We start from the raw sequence: 18,942 nt of genomic DNA, 5'->3' as shown, positions 1-18,942 counted from the left end.
CTTTAAGAGATATGCCCCCCAATGCCTAGTAATGTTTATATTTATCTATCTATAATAATAAAGTGTGCCATAGCAATTTCATGTCATTGTATTGATTAATACTTATTATTTTGTGCTTATTATGAAGATTACTGCTTTGGGTTTAAGATCATATGGACCCCAATGACTTGTGATGTTTATTTCTGTTTCTGTTAAAAGAATGATAACAATAAAATATGCCTTCAAAGACTGTGGGACAATATGGAGCTTTTTTGATGATGCACAGGCTGAGTCTTAAATGTTGGTATAATCAGATTTAATGTATCTGAACACAAGATGTAAAATAAACAAGTATTGAAATGAAAACACACTCTTCAGATTATCACTATATAAAACTATATACATACAGGGAACTATACACGCAAACACACAATATAAAATATATACAAGCAAAACATTGATAAAAACTTATGTAAAATAAACAAGTATTGAAATGAAAACACACTCTTCAGATTATCACTATATAAAACTATATACATACAGGGAACTATACACGCAAACACACAATATAAAATATATACAAGCAAAACATAGTTAAAAACTTATTTTTCTGCTCTCTGTTCTGCCAACCACTCTTCAAGAGATTTGCCATTTGAGGCACGTGAGCAGAAGGTGGCACTGCCATGACGACTGTGCCCAAACTCCTTTGTCTTGGGCTGCCCACAATGGCTACAGGTATTGTAGGTGACCCCTCTTGCATATTTCCTCTTGTGGACTCCACTCTCCTCCTCAAGGGCCCGCTGGCGCCTGTTCCTGTGCGTGAACCGGGACACAGGAGTAGCAGGTGCAGGAACAAGTGGAGCTGGGCCTGCACTGGATGTTGAGGCACCAGAAGCTGGCAGTACGCAGGCCACAGTGTTGTCTGGGTTGAGGATGCAAATCCCTACCCTAGGCAACATCCCAGGAGCTGCAATGGGCTGTGCAATGTCTGGTGCCGTGGGGGCAGGTGCGATGGGGCACTCCCTGGTGGCAGCAGCTGGCCGTCGGCCTGGCCGCAAAACAGGAGCCTGCCCTTCCAGATTTGGAGGGAGGACAAATTCATGCCGTGGGCCTGATGCTGAAGGAAGGAGCTGCAGTCGTTCCTTCGGTGGTGGAAGCTGGTCAGGTGCCACAGGAATCAGGTTGGTTGGAGCCATTCCCTGAGAAAGGATACTCATCTCCTGGCTCTTCAGCCTCCGTTGAAACCTGAGAGAAGATCATTTGTGTTAGATATTTATTCATTAGAGAACTATTCAGTCAATTTGAGGTAAATGATGTGCCTGACCTACCATTGAATGAGTGTCCGCTGATTAAGCTCAAACAGCTGGATCATTGTCTCCACCATAACCCTTGGACTGTTGAGCACTAAGTCCCGGATGTGGTGATAGTCGCCGAGAATTTTAGACCATCTGGGGGTGGACAATCCAGCCTTCTTGGTGGTTTTCTTGTGCAAAGTGCACAGCCTTATGCACATGGCCTCAACCAAGCGGCTGGTGTTGGGCCACTGAGCTGGCCCCCCAGGATGTCCTATCAAGCAGCGCTTCACGCTCTCCACACCCGGCGTGACTCCAGACCGCTTGGGAGCCTTAAAACGGCCACTTGTCAGTCGCTGCTGATGACGAGGCTGGTAGTCGACCCGCTCCTTGTCGCCTTCAGGGAGAGCTGTCCACAGCTGGATGACCTGGATCACCTGCAGCTCAGTGAGGTAAGACACCTCACGGAGACCCACCAGGTAAGCAGCGAGATCCTGGACCTTGTCCCACCCAGCGATCCCATCCGGTCCAATGACTGCTCCCTAATAAATGGATTGATTAATAGTAATAAATGGGAAATAAAATGTCTTTGAGATTGGATTGAAATAGCCGTTAAAGTGTCTTACCTGAGCCTCGTCGGACAGATTATTTTCACTCTCCCGTGTAGCCTCAGAGGTGTCAGGCAGCACTGAAGGGGCAGCAGCAGGATGTTGTCCTCCATCACGTGACGTGGACGGCAGATCAGCAGGTGATGCAGGGGCCTGAGGTGGAGGGGCCTGAGGTGGAGGGGCCTGAGGACTCAACGGTGAGGGCCTGTTCTCCAGATGACGGCAGGGGTCATCCTCCTCGAGCACAGGAACTGTGATGTCCTCTGTGATCTCTTCTGCAAATCCCTCATCTTGTACGTCCTCATCACTGACTTCCTCCACCAGCCTGTCCTCCTCCTCTGGGTTCTGGAGCACTGGAGTCAGTGTTTTGCCGGTCTGGTTGTACAAGTACTCCATTCCCAGCAATTCACCTACAAAAACAAAACAGAAAAAAGGAAGTATTCTTAATATGTTTAAGCAATATAGCACTCGTGATCGCGGGGTTGGTAATGGATAATCCACCGGTGTTGTTCGGCCGTAGGCACGAGCGCAGGTAACAACACCGGTGGATTATCCATTACCAACCCCACGATCACAAGTGCTATATTGCTTTTATACAACAATTCTACTGCCAACTAACTAACATTAAAACAGTGTGTCAGAGTGGGGATGTCCCGGGGATCAGAAACAAATAATTCCACAGAACCCAATTGCTGTATAATATATAATACTTTAAAGGTTAAATGGATTAATAAATAGTGTTATTAAAGAACAAATTAATTAAGTTATTCTTTCTCATGTTGGATGAGGGATCATTTCTTACCTGTGTACGCTCCAGGGGTGCGATAGCGCTCATCCCAGCGTCTCCCTAGCACCTTTCGGCTGAGCTGATCCACTGCCTCTCTCAGAGCGCTGCCATAAGAGCGGATGGAAGGTGCTCCTTTTACGGCGTCCTCCATCCGGTCATCATTCCAGCGCATCAGCCCTTCAAGAAGATACGCCTGGAAATGCGCATCACTGGCACTGGTTCCTGAAGGTTAAATAAACAAAGAAGCGTTTGTCACAATTGAGCAAGATATTCACTACGTATGAGATGCTATGAAGAATCTGTAACATGTAATAGGGCTGTAATATTAGAAATATCAGAAACTAGTAACCCATATGTATGCAATACCTGGAATAAATCTGTTTAGGTGGAGGTGGAAGGACTCCAGGGAGGTAGAGCCACGGGCACACCTGTAGCAGCACAGCTCCACACCTCCTTTCTTCAGGGTGCCTGTCTTGATGTAGAGCAGGAAGTCCTCTGGGTCTTGGATACAGCCCACGTGTTTCTCCTGCTCCTGCCATATCTGCTGGATGCGTTCGTGGTCCAGCAGAGGAACGCCCAGAGTGTCCTTCCCACTTGCACCGTCAAACAGACTGATCAGTGACCCAATCAGCCTGATGGTCTCCTCCACCCCTCTGGTCTTCCTCCTGCAGTGCAGCGCCAACTCCCTCCGGGTGATGCGAGTGGTCACCGCCTCCTCGGAGATGTGGCCAATCCTCCTTGCTGCCAGCTCACCCTCCTTGGCGCGGCGAAGAGCAGCAACATCCTCCGGATCCCACTCAAATATGCACGTGGACAGGCGTGCCATAAAAATGCCATACAGAGGGTGAGCCTCTGTTGTGACGCCTGCAGCAAACCGGCGCATGAAATGCCATATATCAAGGCGCACTTGAAGCCCGTCCCACTCTGAAAACATGGCCTTCACCCGACAAGGGCCATGCTGACTGCAGCAGTCTCTGTCCACGTACAAGATTTTGGGTGCCACCTCTCCTGCCTCCCTGTACCGCTTCATCAGGCCAGCAGCCATAGCGTCCAGTGCTTGTCCCTCACCGGCTGTCAGGACTGAGACAAGAACTTGACCGTGCTCATTTCCCACATTGGTGCACCAGGCAGCTGTACCTGCAGCAGCACCAGCAAGTTTCTTGGTGACCTTTTTTGTGGAGTCCATCTTGAGGACAGAGCCAAAGATGGAGGTTATTTTGGCCTTCACCTCATGCAGTCGCCCTAGAACATCCCTGGCATACACAGCTAACAGCCACTTAGGCTTGGGAAGGGCAGATAAGACGGGAGGCTCAGCGAAAGCAGGGGGGCGCACAACAGAAAACCTTGTGAATGGTTCACAAGCTGTCAGGTACTGCAGGACACGCTGCGTCCATGCTTCGCTGTGTTGTTCCAGCAGCTTTTTGTACAGCTGAGTCACACTGTTGCCCATTGTCCTCTCCCTCATCATTCTCAGCACCCGGATGTCACAAGAGTATCTAAGGAAAGAAGAGTGTAATGTCTAAAAAATAACACAAACAACACAAATAAAAGCACCTAATAATTGACATCCATTATGAATTACCTGTATGTTAGCAACGCTGGAAACTGGCTGCGGTGGCCCATATCCAGCTGTGATAAGATGTCCTCGGACCAAGCAGGATACTTTTTTGAGCAGCGTTTGCACTCCAGGTACTCAGTGGCAAGGTCATACCACCCGTCAATGTCCAACACCTTGCGCACTGTTCGGTACAGTCCTGCTGCTGTTAGTCGGTGCTTGCCACAGGCTGGACGAACACAGACAACAGGAAACAGCCACATCTTATGGGGCATCCATAAGAACAGCGGCCGACAGAAGAAGTGGTCAGGTGAGGCGGGAGGCTGGGTGTGAATGAGGAGGGGCTGAGGTGGATGCCACCAAAGTTTCAGCTGGGCCACTAGCTCTGGCTTGCCGGTTCGTGGGTTGGCCTTGAACAATGTGTGCCGAATCCACTCTTGCTGGAAAGGTGGAAGCTGATCCTTCCAGTGACTGGGAAGCTCAGCTGGTGGCTGATGAACAAGAAGACCTGGTATCGCTACTGGAGGGGGATCGGCACAGGCCTCCAGATGCACAGTGGTTGCAAGAGCTAATGAAGGAGAGATGAAGCAAACAGGCAGCAAAACAATATTAGGTTGACTGTTGCATTTGATAGTTATATGCCATAAATGCAGCTCACAAACAGGCACAGTGCAGAAATACAACAGAAAGAAACAGCAAAGAACCCAGTGTACACTTCTTTTAAGAAGTGCACAAAAAGAATGCATTCCGGTTGATGTGATATAATTCTGCACTGTGAAGAAAAATATCTAAAATGTAGAAATTTTCCACAATATAATATTTCCTAGCGCTCATTAAACACTTTCACAATATTTGCATTTGTGTCATATGCCACACCTGTATCTAGCTGTGCTTCACATTGCGATGCAGCAGATACCAGTTCCTCATCATCAGCCTCAGAAGTCCCTGGAGAACAAATGTTAAAACTATTAGGCTTACTTTTAATACACAGAGACAAATGTATGCAAGATGGTGCATACTTACAAGTAGGGAAAAGCTGCCAGTGGGCCATGTGTTCGGTCGGGGTTTTGCAGCTGGAGTTAAGGTGCACCACGGTGCTGGAGCTGGAAAAAAGTGGACAAGTCTGTGTAGTCAGGTAAATGGTAAAGCTATACATGTAGAACTGCTGTAGGGGAAATTCAAAATTCACACTCCTACTCACAGGGTTTAACTGGTGACATCAGCTTTCTGGCCAGCTGTGAGGGAGACATCTTTTTGCCACGTGCCAGCAGCGCTTTCACAGTGGCAGGCTTCCATGTGCCCGTTTGGATTCCTGCAGGTTGAGGTGCAGAGGCGCTGGAGGCTGCAGGTGTAGGTGCAGAGGCGCTGGAGGCTGCAGGTGTAGGTGCAGAGGCGCTGGAGGCTGCAGGTGTAGGTGCAGAGGCGCTGGAGGCTGCAGGTGGAGGTGCAGAGGCTCTGGAGGCTGCAGGTGGAGGTGCAGAGGCTCTGGAGGCTGCAGGTGGAGGTGCAGAGGCTCTGGAGGCAGATGTGCGTCTCTTCAAGACATATGCCTTGAAAATGGCCATGTTGGTGTTGGGCCGGGCATCTGCTTTAACCAGGTACTTGATGAGGGCCTGGGCCTCTTTGCTCTGGTCCTCAAAAACCTCCTTCATGGAGCGGCCCTGGAATTCTCCGAACTCCACCATCAAACAGCCCTGGTCTCCAGTTTCCCGCGCTTTAGCCTGCATTTCCTGCTTCTTCCTAAACTTCTCCAGTTCCTCTGTCATCTCTCTGATGTGAGAAGTGTACTGCTGGAACAGCTGTTTATTCTCTGACAGAGGGTTTGCCTGCACTGTTTCCCTAGCAATACTATGCACTAAATACACTGCATAGCCAAGACTGTTCTCCAGGAGCCATCTAAATCTCTGGCCCTGGTACATGCCAAACTGAAGCTTGCAGTGAGCCAGTACTAAAAACCTGTCAGTGGGGTCTCCACCGTGGCCAGTGACAAAAGTACCGGCCTCTGCCAGCACCTCCTCTTTGGGTTTAGCCCTTCCAGACTTCCCACTTTCCACTTTCTTTGCCTCCTCCGACGGCGCCATGAGAAGTCTGGTCGACCTGGCTGACTGGCGGCGAAAAACTGGGTAGGCATACATCTTCTGAATGAAAATAAGAAAAAGACTGTTACCTCTAGTCATCTGAAAGATACCTGCATGTAAGTGTGTACATTCCATTGTATATTCAACTGTACCAGAGGTTGCCTGCCCCCAGGGCTAAATCATTATTTGTCTGTGGGCATTATTTTTTTTAAATAAGGGGAGGAAACCTCTGTTACAGTGTATCTGACGTCACAACATTGGTACCATTCATACAGCTAAAACTAATGACATTATTTATTGTAAGTATGTTGCCTTCCTGCTGCTTTCCTAGTTTGCAGGACTAGACAGCTAACACTGGTCTCAGTAATGTGATGGGATTTCAGTTCATGGGTTTCATCAGGTTCCTTTCCACAGGTGTATTAATCAAGCACCATGCAGTCTGCATTCATAATCTAGGTGCTTGATGGTATACACCTGTGGAAGAGGACCTGATAAAACCCATTAATAATCCACAAGGAGTGCTTTGTTAACTTCTTTTACTGAAGTTTCCAGCAATAAGATAAGTATTGAAATGAAAACACACACTCCAGCAATACAGGAGACTGAGACTCGTTTTTGGTTGTACACAAACAGAAATAAAATACAAACATTTCTCATAAAATAAATATTATGCATTTGTGTCTGATAAAATCAAAAGCTGGTTGGATCTGTCATTATTCACATGAATGGATTTAGCGATACATTAACATTAACAGTAATGTTAATGTACGATAGCTAGTATTAACATAATGCTAGCTATCGTACATTAACATCACTGTTACTGTTAGCTATCTGAAATGACAACACCTAGGGATGAAGCAGAAAATGTGTCCGATAATGCCACATCACGTCTAAAAAGTATATCTTACCTTAAGATTGATAAATAGATGAAAACACCAAAGCGATTGGGCAGTATCCGATAGCTGACACTGATAACACTAGCGTACCGAACGCCGACAAGCAAGCCACAGGGAGGACGAACGTGATTGGTCAAAAGTAAGCCCAATGTAAGCCCAGGGGAGAAACGTGATTGGTCAAAAGTAAGCCCAAAGTAAGCCCAGGGGAGAAACGTGATTGGCTAATTTGGGCTTACTTTGGGCTTACTTTGGCGAAATTGACAAGAAGTAGTAAGCGCAAGCGAGAGGTAGCGGGATCGATGCCCGCATTCTCCACAAGGCTTTAGTTTCCTCTGTTCTGTCGATGAGTCAGTGACTGAAAGACGTTAAATGGATGGACAAACTTCACTCGGATGGTGATGGTCTTCTTAGTCCTTCATACCGCTGCCTGAAAGCCTACTTAGTTGCATTGCTCTCTCTGCCTTGTGGTGCACTGTACGTGTGTTCTTCTTCCAGCGGCTGTGGACGGTAACTGGAGTTAGTGCCCCAGCCACCACTGGGCAAGTTAATTCCCTGCAAAACCAGCTTGTCGTCCGCTCTGCGCTTGTACCTCTGCTTAACAGCCTTCTTATTCACCTCCACCAACTGCAGGCAAGTGCTCCTTATTACTATTCCATTATTTGAAACCACCTTCTTTGGATTTCTATGATTGTATCAAGCACACACAGCCCTGTGGAGGGAAGCGCACTTCTCTTCAGGCTGGCCACCCCAAGAGTGAATTCAGTCTTGTTTTTGGGTGACGTAAGCCGCCAATTGGTTGGCCTAGTTTTGTCCAGGTGTCTGGCACTGGCTGTTTTGTCGTAATCTAGCAAGTTTTGCCACAGGGCCGTAATTGTGCTCATTTCAAAAGGAGACATGAAAAGAAACCACTGAAGAGCAAGAATTAGGAATCACTAAAAGGGCCATCTTATTGCAATCAATTTTTTAACATTACCTATAGAACTTTAGCTTGTTGACCTGTAGACACGGCAGACTCAACAGAACTCAACTGCGACGAGGATGGGATTCGAACCCACGTGTGCAGAGCACAATGGATTAGCAGTCCATCGCCTTAACCACTCGGCCACCTCGTCTTTGGCAGCCTGTTTTCAAAGGGACCGCCGGACGCGCTGTCCTGACAAAGCAAACAAAGTTGAGCACATGTCAGCTTGGCACACAAGTCATTGAGCAAGTCTACAAGGGGAATTAGCTCAAATGGTAGAGCGCTCGCTTAGCATGCGAGAGGTAGCGGGATCGATGCCCGCATTCTCCACAAGGCTTTAGTTTCCTCTGTTCTGTCGATGAGTCAGTGACTGAAAGACGTTAAATGGATGGTAATGGTCTTCTTAGTCCTTCATACCGCTGCCTGAAAGCCTACTTAGTTGCATTGCTCTCTCTGCCTTGTGGTGCACTGTACGTGTGTTCTTCTTCCAGCGGCTGTGGACGGTAACTGGAGTTAGTGCCCCAGCCACCACTGGGCAAGTTAATTCCCTGCAAAACCAGCTTGTCGTCCGCTCTGCGCTTGTACCTCTGCTTAACAGCGTTCTTATTCACCTCCACCAACTGCAGGCAAGTGCTCCTTATTACTGTTCCATTATTTGAAACCACCTTCTTTGGATTTCTATGATTGTTTCAAGCACACACAGCCCTGTGGAGGGAAGCGCACTTCTCTTCAGGCTGGCCACCCCAAGAGTGAATTCAGTCTTGTTTTTGGGTGACGTAAGCCGCCAATTGGTTGGCCTAGTTTTGTCCAGGTGTCTGGCACTGGCTGTTTTGTCGTAATCTAGCAAGTTTTGCCACAGGGCCGTAATTGTGCTCATTTCAAAAGGAGACATGAAAAGAAACCACTGAAGAGCAAGAATTAGGAATCACTAAAAGGGCCATCTTATTGCAATCAATTTTTTAACATTACCTATAGAACTTTAGCTTGTTGACCTGTAGACTCAACATAACTCAACTGCGACGAGGATGGGATTCGAACCCACGCGTGCAGAGCACAATGGATTAGCAGTCCATCGCCTTAACCACTCGGCCACCTCGTCTTTGGCAGCCTGTTTTCAAAGGGACCGCCGGACGCGCTGTCCTGACAAAGCAAACAAAGTTGAGCACATGTCAGCTTGGCACACAAGTCATTGAGCAAGTCTACAAGGGGAATTAGCTCAAATGGTAGAGCGCTCGCTTAGCATGCGAGAGGTAGCGGGATCGATGCCCGCATTCTCCACAAGGCTTTAGTTTCCTCTGTTCTGTCGATGAGTCAGTGACTGAAAGACGTTAAATGGATGGACAAACTTCACTCGGATGGTGATGGTCTTCTTAGTCCTTCATACCGCTGCCTGAAAGCCTACTTAGTTGCATTGCTCTCTCTGCCTTGTGGTGCACTGTACGTGTGTTCTTCTTCCAGCGGCTGTGGACGGTAACTGGAGTTAGTGCCCCAGCCACCACTGGGCAAGTTAATTCCCTGCAAAACCAGCTTGTCGTCCGCTCTGCGCTTGTACCTCTGCTTAACAGCGTTCTTATTCACCTCCACCAACTGCAGGCAAGTGCTCCTTATTACTATTCCATTATTTGAAACCACCTTCTTTGGATTTCTATGATTGTTTCAAGCACACACAGCCCTGTGGAGGGAAGCGCACTTCTCTTCAGGCTGGCCACCCCAAGAGTGAATTCAGTCTTGTTTTTGGGTGACGTAAGCCGCCAATTGGTTGGCCTAGTTTTGTCCAGGTGTCTGGCACTGGCTGTTTTGTCGTAATCTAGCAAGTTTTGCCACAGGGCCGTAATTGTGCTCATTTCAAAAGGAGACATGAAAAGAAACCACTGAAGAGCAAGAATTAGGAATCACTAAAAGGGCCATCTTATTGCAATCAATTTTTTAACATTACCTATAGAACTTTAGCTTGTTGATCTGTAGACACGGGAGACTCAACATAACTCAACTGCGACGAGGATGGGATTCGAACCCACGCGTGCAGAGCACAATGGATTAGCAGTCCATCGCCTTAACCACTCGGCCACCACGTCTTTGGCAGCCTGTTTTCAAAGGGACCGCCGGACGCGCTGTCCTGACAAAGCAAACAAAGTTGAGCACATGTCAGCTTGGCACACAAGTCATTGAGCAAGTCTACAAGGGGAATTAGCTCAAATGGTAGAGCGCTCGCTGCGCAAAGGAAGGGAGCCAATCTTTCCGCCCCCTCACGCAAGTGAAAAATACTGAATAATGTAATAACAGATATATTTTCCCCTGCAACAACATCCAGGTGATATCCCTGTGCGTTGTGACCGATTTCGAGCTATATGTTTATCGAGTCACCCGCCGTAGCTGGATTCGAACCTGCGGTCTGCCGGACAAGGTGCGTTCTAGATTTAAATGCCCAAGCTATGCCGCCCCTTAGTGGTCAGAAATCCCATAGTTATTTCACGTCATTGCATTGATTAATACTTATTATTTTCGTGTGTATTATTAAGAGCATTGCTTTAGCTTTAAGATATATGCCCCTCAATGACTAGTAATGTTTATATCTATCTATCACTTATATGTATATTACTATTACTGCTTTGGGTTTAAGATCATATGGACCCCAATGACTTGTGATGTTTATTTCTGTTTCTGTTAAAAGAATGATAACAATAAAATGTGCCTTCAAAGACTGTGGGACAATATGGAGCTTTTTGCTTTAGCTTTAAGAGATATGCCCCCCAATGCCTAGTAATGTTTATATTTATCTATCTATCTATCTATAATAATAAAGTGTGCCATAGCAATTTCATGTCATTGTATTGATTAATACTTATTATTTTGTGCTTATTATGAAGATTACTGCTTTGGGTTTAAGATCATATGGACCCCAATGACTTGTGATGTTTATTTCTGTTTCTGTTAAAAGAATGATAACAATAAAATATGCCTTCAAAGACTGTGGGACAATATGGAGCTTTTTTGATGATGCACAGGCTGAGTCTTAAATGTTGGTATAATCAGATTTAATGTATCTGAACACAAGATGTAAAATAAACAAGTATTGAAATGAAAACACACTCTTCAGATTATCACTATATAAAACTATATACATACAGGGAACTATACACGCAAACACACAATATAAAATATATACAAGCAAAACATTGATAAAAACTTATGTAAAATAAACAAGTATTGAAATGAAAACACACTCTTCAGATTATCACTATATAAAACTATATACATACAGGGAACTATACACGCAAACACACAATATAAAATATATACAAGCAAAACATAGTTAAAAACTTATTTTTCTGCTCTCTGTTCTGCCAACCACTCTTCAAGAGATTTGCCATTTGAGGCACGTGAGCAGAAGGTGGCACTGCCATGACGACTGTGCCCAAACTCCTTTGTCTTGGGCTGCCCACAATGGCTACAGGTATTGTAGGTGACCCCTCTCGCATATTTCCTCTTGTGGACTCCACTCTCCTCCTCAAGGGCCCGCTGGCGCCTGTTCCTGTGCGTGAACCGGGACACAGGAGTAGCAGGTGCAGGAACAAGTGGAGCTGGGCCTGCACTGGATGTTGAGGCACCAGAAGCTGGCAGTACGCAGGCCACAGTGTTGTCTGGGTTGAGGATGCAAATCCCTACCCTAGGCAACATCCCAGGAGCTGCAATGGGCTGTGCAATGTCTGGTGCCGTGGGGGCAGGTGCGATGGGGCACTCCCTGGTGGCAGCAGCTGGCCGTCGGCCTGGCCGCAAAACAGGAGCCTGCCCTTCCAGATTTGGAGGGAGGACAAATTCATGCCGTGGGCCTGATGCTGAAGGAAGGAGCTGCAGTCGTTCCTTCGGTGGTGGAAGCTGGTCAGGTGCCACAGGAATCAGGTTGGTTGGAGCCATTCCCTGAGAAAGGATACTCATCTCCTGGCTCTTCAGCCTCCGTTGAAACCTGAGAGAAGATCATTTGTGTTAGATATTTATTCATTAGAGAACTATTCAGTCAATTTGAGGTAAATGATGTGCCTGACCTACCATTGAATGAGTGTCCGCTGATTAAGCTCAAACAGCTGGATCATTGTCTCCACCATAACCCTTGGACTGTTGAGCACTAAGTCCCGGATGTGGTGATAGTCGCCGAGAATTTTAGACCATCTGGGGGTGGACAATCCAGCCTTCTTGGTGGTTTTCTTGTGCAAAGTGCACAGCCTTATGCACATGGCCTCAACCAAGCGGCTGGTGTTGGGCCACTGAGCTGGCCCCCCAGGATGTCCTATCAAGCAGCGCTTCACGCTCTCCACACCCGGCGTGACTCCAGACCGCTTGGGAGCCTTAAAACGGCCACTTGTCAGTCGCTGCTGATGACGAGGCTGGTAGTCGACCCGCTCCTTGTCGCCTTCAGGGAGAGCTGTCCACAGCTGGATGACCTGGATCACCTGCAGCTCAGTGAGGTAAGACACCTCACGGAGACCCACCAGGTAAGCAGCGAGATCCTGGACCTTGTCCCACCCAGCGATCCCATCCGGTCCAATGACTGCTCCCTAATAAATGGATTGATTAATAGTAATAAATGGGAAATAAAATGTCTTTGAGATTGGATTGAAATAGCCGTTAAAGTGTCTTACCTGAGCCTCGTCGGACAGATTATTTTCACTCTCCCGTGTAGCCTCAGAGGTGTCAGGCAGCACTGAAGGGGCAGCAGCAGGATGTTGTCCTCCATCACGTGACGTGGACGGCAGATCAGCAGGTGATGCAGGGGCCTGAGGTGGAGGGGCCTGAGGTGGAGGGGCCTGAGGTGGAGGGGCCTGAGGACTCAACGGTGAGGGCCTGTTCTCCAGATGACGGCAGGGGTCATCCTCCTCGAGCACAGGAACTGTGATGTCCTCTGTGATCTCTTCTGCAAATCCCTCATCTTGTACGTCCTCATCACTGACTTCCTCCACCAGCCTGTCCTCCTCCTCTGGGTTCTGGAGCACTGGAGTCAGTGTTTTGCCGGTCTGGTTGTACAAGTACTCCATTCCCAGCAATTCACCTACAAAAACAAAACAGAAAAAAGGAAGTATTCTTAATATGTTTAAGCAATATAGCACTCGTGATCGCGGGGTTGGTAATGGATAATCCACCGGTGTTGTTCGGCCGTAGGCACGAGCGCAGGTAACAACACCGGTGGATTATCCATTACCAACCCCACGATCACAAGTGCTATATTGCTTTTATACAACAATTCTACTGCCAACTAACTAACATTAAAACAGTGTGTCAGAGTGGGGATGTCCCGGGGATCAGAAACAAATAATTCCACAGAACCCAATTGCTGTATAATATATAATACTTTAAAGGTTAAATGGATTAATAAATAGTGTTATTAAAGAACAAATTAATTAAGTTATTCTTTCTCATGTTGGATGAGGGATCATTTCTTACCTGTGTACGCTCCAGGGGTGCGATAGCGCTCATCCCAGCGTCTCCCTAGCACCTTTCGGCTGAGCTGATCCACTGCCTCTCTCAGAGCGCTGCCATAAGAGCGGATGGAAGGTACTCCTTTTACGGCGTCCTCCATCCGGTCATCATTCCAGCGCATCAGCCCTTCAAGAAGATACGCCTGGAAATGTGCATCACTGGCACTGGTTCCTGAAGGTTAAATAAACAAAGAAGCGTTTGTCACAATTGAACAAGATATTCACTACGTATGAGATGCTATGAAGAATCTGTAACATGTAATAGGGCTGTAATATTAGAAATATCAGAAACTAGTAACCCATATGTATGCAATACCTGGAATAAATCTGTTTAGGTGGAGGTGGAAGGACTCCAGGGAGGTAGAGCCACGGGCACACCTGTAGCAGCACAGCTCCACACCTCCTTTCTTCAGGGTGCCTGTCTTGATGTAGAGCAGGAAGTCCTCTGGGTCTTGGATACAGCCCACGTGTTTCTCCTGCTCCTGCCATATCTGCTGGATGCGTTCGTGGTCCAGCAGAGGAACGCCCAGAGTGTCCTTCCCACTTGCACCGTCAAACAGACCGATCAGTGACCCAATCAGCCTGATGGTCTCCTCCACCCCTCTGGTCTTCCTCCTGCAGTGCAGCGCCAACTCCCTCCGGGTGATGCGAGTGGTCACCGCCTCCTCGGAGATGTGGCCAATCCTCCTTGCTGCCAGCTCACCCTCCTTGGCGCGGCGAAGAGCAGCAACATCCTCCGGATCCCACTCAAATATGCACGTGGACAGGCGTGCCATAAAAATGCCGTACAGAGGGTGAGCCTCTGTTGTGACGCCTGCAGCAAACCGGCGCATGAAATGCCATATATCAAGGCGCACTTGAAGCCCGTCCCACTCTGAAAACATGGCCTTCACCCGACAAGGGCCATGCTGACTGCAGCAGTCTCTGTCCACGTACAAGATTTTGGGTGCCACCTCTCCTGCCTCCCTGTACCGCTTCATCAGGCCAGCAGCCATAGCGTCCAGTGCTTGTCCCTCACCGGCTGTCAGGACTGAGACAAGAACTTGACCGTGCTCATTTCCCACATTGGTGCACCAGGCAGCTGTACCTGCAGCAGCACCAGCAAGTTTCTTGGTGACCTTTTTTGTGGAGTCCATCTTGAGGACAGAGCCAAAGATGGAGGTTATTTTGGCCTTCACCTCATGCAGTCGCCCTAGAACATCCCTGGCATACACAGCTAACAGCCACTTAGGCTTGGGAAGGGCAGATAAGAGGGGAGGCTCAGCGAAAGCAGGGGGGCGCACAACAGAAAACCTTGTGAATGGTTCACAAGCTGTCAGGTACTGCAGGACACGCTGCGTCCATGCTTCGCTGTGTTGTTCCAGCAGCTTTTTGTACAGCTGAGTCACACTGTTGCCCATTGTCCTCTCCCTCATCATTCTCAGCACCCGGATGTCACAAGAGTATCTAAGGAAAGAAGAGTGTAATGTCTAAAAAATAACACAAACAACACAAATAAAAGCACCTAATAATTGACATCCATTATGAATTACCTGTATGTTAGCAACGCTGGAAACTGGCTGCGGTGGCCCATATCCAGCTGTGATAAGATGTCCTCGGACCAAGCAGGATACTTTTTTGAGCAGCGTTTGCACTCCAGGTACTCAGTGGCAAGGTCATACCACCCGTCAATGTCCAACACCTTGCGCACTGTTCGGTACAGTCCTGCTGCTGTTAGTCGGTGCTTGCCACAGGCTGGACGAACACAGACAACAGGAAACAGCCACATCTTATGGGGCATCCATAAGAACAGCGGCCGACAGAAGAAGTGGTCAGGTGAGGCGGGAGGCTGGGTGTGAATGAGGAGGGGCTGAGGTGGATGCCACCAAAGTTTCAGCTGGGCCACTAGCTCTGGCTTGCCGGTTCGTGGGTTGGCCTTGAACAATGTGTGCCGAATCCACTCTTGCTGGAAAGGTGGAAGCTGATCCTTCCAGTGACTGGGAAGCTCAGCTGGTGGCTGATGAACAAGAAGACCTGGTATCGCTACTGGAGGGGGATCGGCACAGGCCTCCAGATGCACAGTGGTTGCAAGAGCTAATGAAGGAGAGATGAAGCAAACAGGCAGCAAAACAATATTAGGTTGACTGTTGCATTTGATAGTTATATGCCATAAATGCAGCTCACAAACAGGCACAGTGCAGAAATACAACAGAAAGAAACAGCAAAGAACCCAGTGTACACTTCTTTTAAGAAGTGCACTCAAAGAATGCATTCCGGTTGATGTGATATAATTCTGCACTGTGAAGAAAAATATCTAAAATGTAGAAATTTTCCACAATATAATATTTCCTAGCGCTCATTAAACACTTTCACAATATTTGCATTTGTGTCATATGCCACACCTGTATCTAGCTGTGCTTCACATTGCGATGCAGCAGATACCAGTTCCTCATCATCAGCCTCAGAAGTCCCTGGAGAACAAATGTTAAAACTATTAGGCTTACTTTTAATACACAGAGACAAATGTATGCAAGATGGTGCATACTTACAAGTAGGGAAAAGCTGCCGGTGGGCCATGTGTTCGGTCGGGGGTTTTGCAGCTGGAGTTAAGGTGCACCGCGGTGCTGGAGCTGGAAAAAAGTGGACAAGTCTGTGTAGTCAGGTAAATGGTAAAGCTATACATGTAGAACTGCTGTAGGGGAAATTCAAAATTCACACTCCTACTCACAGGGTTTAACTGGTGACATCAGCTTTCTGGCCAGCTGTGAGGGAGACATCTTTTTGCCACGTGCCAGCAGCGCTTTCACAGTGGCAGGCTTCCATGTGCCCGTTTGGATTCCTGCAGGTTGAGGTGCAGAGGCGCTGGAGGCTGCAGGTGTAGGTGCAGAGGCACTGGAGGCTGCAGGTGTAGGTGCAGAGGCTCTGGAGGCTGCAGGTGTAGGTGCAGAGGCTCTGGAGGCTGCAGGTGTAGGTGCAGAGGCGCTGGAGGCTGCAGGTGGAGGTGCAGAGGCTCTGGAGGCTGCAGGTGGAGGTGCAGAGGCTCTGGAGGCTGCAGGTGGAGGTGCAGAGGCTCTGGAGGCTGCAGGTGGAGGTGCAGAGGCTCTGGAGGCAGATGTGCGTCTCTTCAAGACATATGCCTTGAAAATGGCCATGTTGGTGTTGGGCCGGGCATCTGCTTTAACCAGGTACTTGATGAGGGCCTGGGCCTCTTTGCTCTGGTCCTCATAAACCTCCTTCATGGAGCGGCCCTGGAATTCTCCGAACTCCACCATCAAACAGCCCTGGTCTCCAGTTTCCCGCGCTTTAGCCTGCATTTCCTGCTTCTTCCTAAACTTCTCCAGTTCCTCTGTCATCTCTCTGATGCGAGAAGTGTACTGCTGGAACAGCTGTTTATTCTCTGACAGAGGGTTTGCCTGCACTGTTTCCCTAGCAATACTATGCACTAAATACACTGCATAGCCAAGACTGTTCTCCAGGAGCCATCTAAATCTCTGGCCCTGGTACATGCCAAACTGAAGCTTGCAGTGAGCCAGTACTAAAAACCTGTCAGTGGGGTCTCCACTGTGGCCAGTGACAAAAGTAGTGGCCTCTGCCAGCACCTCCTCTTTGGGTTTAGCCCTTCCAGACTTCCCACTTTCCACTTTCTTTGCCTCCTCCGACGGCGCCATGAGAAGTCTGGTCGACCCGGCTGACTGGCGGCGAAAAACTGGGTAGGCATACATCTTCTGAATGAAAATAAGAAAAAGACTGTTACCTCTAGTCATCTGAAAGATACCTGCATGTAAGTGTGTACAGTCCACTGTATATTCAACTGTACCACAGGTTGCCTGCCCCCAGGGCTAAATCATTGTTTGTCTGTGGGCATTATTTATTTTAAATGAGGGGAGGCAACCTCTGTTACAGTGTATCTAACGTCACAACATTGGTACCATTCATACAGCTAAAACTAATGACATTATTTATTGTAAGTATGCTGCCTTCCTGCTGCTTTCCTAGTTTGCAGGACTAGACAGCTAACACTGGTCTCAGTAATGTGATGGGATTTCAGTTCATGGGTTTCATCAGGTCCCTTTCCACAGGTGTATTAATCAAGCACCATGCAGTCTGCATTCATAATCTAGGTGCTTGATGGTATACACCTGTGGAAGAGGACCTGATAAAACCCATTAATAATCCACAAGGAGTGCTTTGTTAATTTCTTTTACTGAAGTTTCCAGCAATAAGATAAGTATTGAAATGAAAACACACACTCCAGCAATACAGGAGACTGAGACTCGTTTTTGGTTGTACACAAACAGAAATAAAATACAAACATTTCTCATAAAATAAATATTATGCATTTGTGTCTGATAAAATCAAAAGCTGGTTGGATCTGTCATTATTCACATGAATGGATTTAGCGATACATTAACATTAACAGTAATGTTAATGTACGATAGCTAGTATTAACATAATGCTAGCTATCGTACATTAACATCACTGTTACTGTTAGCTATCTGAAATGACAACACCTAGGGATGAAGCAGAAAATGTGTCCGATAATGCTACATCACGTCTAAAAAGTATATCTTACCTTAAGATTGATAAATAGATGAAAACACCAATGCGATTGGGCAGTATCCGATAGCTGACACTGATAACACTAGCGTACCGAACGCCGACAAGCAAGCCACAGGGAGGACGAACGTGATTGGTCAAAAGTAAGCCCAATGTAAGCCCAGGGGAGAAACGTGATTGGTCAAAAGTAAGCCCAATGTAAGCCCAGGGGAGAAACGTGATTGGCTAATTTGGGCTTACTTTGGGCTTACTTTGGCGAAATTGACAAGAAGTAGTAAGCGCAATGCGAGAGGTAGCGGGATCGATGCCCGCATTCTCCACAAGGCTTTAGTTTCCTCTGTTCTGTCGATGAGTCAGTGACTGAAAGACGTTAAATGGATGGACAAACTTCACTCGGATGGTGATGGTCTTCTTAGTCCTTCATACCGCTGCCTGAAAGCCTACTTAGTTGCATTGCTCTCTCTGCCTTGTGGTGCACTGTACGTGTGTTCTTCTTCCAGCGGCTGTGGACGGTAACTGGAGTTAGTGCCCCAGCCACCACTGGGCAAGTTAATTCCCTGCAAAACCAGCTTGTCGTCCGCTCTGCGCTTGTACCTCTGCTTAACAGCGTTCTTATTCACCTCCACCAACTGCAGGCAAGTGCTCCTTATTACTATTCCATTATTTGAAACCACCTTCTTTGGATTTCTATGATTGTTTCAAGCACACACAGCCCTGTGGAGGGAAGCGCACTTCTCTTCAGGCTGGCCACCCCAAGAGTGAATTCAGTCTTGTTTTTG

At 47.6% G+C, this 18,942-nt stretch overlaps 1 protein-coding gene and 5 non-coding genes across 6 annotated transcripts; 2 read left to right on the top strand and 4 right to left on the bottom strand.

The window, feature by feature from the left end:
- Nucleotides 1-242: 242 nt before the first annotated feature.
- On the bottom strand, nucleotides 243-17,328 carry LOC127375194 (uncharacterized). The gene is made up of 9 exons (XM_051421111.1): nucleotides 16,335-17,328; nucleotides 16,156-16,236; nucleotides 16,009-16,077; nucleotides 15,160-15,700; nucleotides 13,944-15,073; nucleotides 12,934-13,200; nucleotides 1,898-2,052; nucleotides 1,308-1,813; nucleotides 243-1,224 (listed from the first exon to the last, which is right to left on the bottom strand). The coding sequence occupies exons 1-9, from the start codon at nucleotides 17,326-17,328 to the stop codon at nucleotides 582-584; spliced, it is 4,386 nt and encodes a 1,461-aa protein (XP_051277071.1). The 3' UTR covers nucleotides 243-581.
- Nucleotides 8,226-8,307, bottom strand: trnas-gcu (transfer RNA serine (anticodon GCU)). Its single transcript has one exon. It is a non-coding gene; the product is annotated as a tRNA-Ser (tRNA).
- Nucleotides 8,414-8,486, top strand: trnaa-agc (transfer RNA alanine (anticodon AGC)). The gene has a single exon. It is a non-coding gene; the product is annotated as a tRNA-Ala (tRNA).
- On the bottom strand, nucleotides 9,174-9,255 carry trnas-gcu (transfer RNA serine (anticodon GCU)). The gene has a single exon. It is a non-coding gene; the product is annotated as a tRNA-Ser (tRNA).
- On the top strand, nucleotides 9,362-9,434 carry trnaa-agc (transfer RNA alanine (anticodon AGC)). The gene has a single exon. It is a non-coding gene; the product is annotated as a tRNA-Ala (tRNA).
- trnas-gcu (transfer RNA serine (anticodon GCU)) lies at nucleotides 10,150-10,231 on the bottom strand. The gene has a single exon. It is a non-coding gene; the product is annotated as a tRNA-Ser (tRNA).
- Nucleotides 17,329-18,942: the final 1,614 nt, after the last annotated feature.

Source organism: Dicentrarchus labrax, unplaced genomic scaffold, assembly GCF_905237075.1.
Source record: "Dicentrarchus labrax unplaced genomic scaffold, dlabrax2021, whole genome shotgun sequence".
NCBI lineage: Eukaryota > Metazoa > Chordata > Actinopteri > Moronidae > Dicentrarchus > Dicentrarchus labrax.
Note: the sequence above shows the minus strand (reverse complement) of the source record. Positions and strands in the feature narration are given on the sequence as shown.

Coding starts and splice junctions, on each gene's coding strand:
- LOC127375194 (XM_051421111.1), bottom strand. CDS start 17,328: ATGTATGCCTACCCAGTTTTTCGCCGCCAGTCAGCCGGGTCGACCAGA. Junction 16,078..16,155: donor CCGGCAGCTTTTCCCTACTT/GTAAGTATGCAC, acceptor TTTGTTCTCCAG/GGACTTCTGAGGCTGATGAT. Junction 1,225..1,307: donor CAGCGGACACTCATTCAATG/GTAGGTCAGGCA, acceptor ATCTTCTCTCAG/GTTTCAACGGAGGCTGAAGA.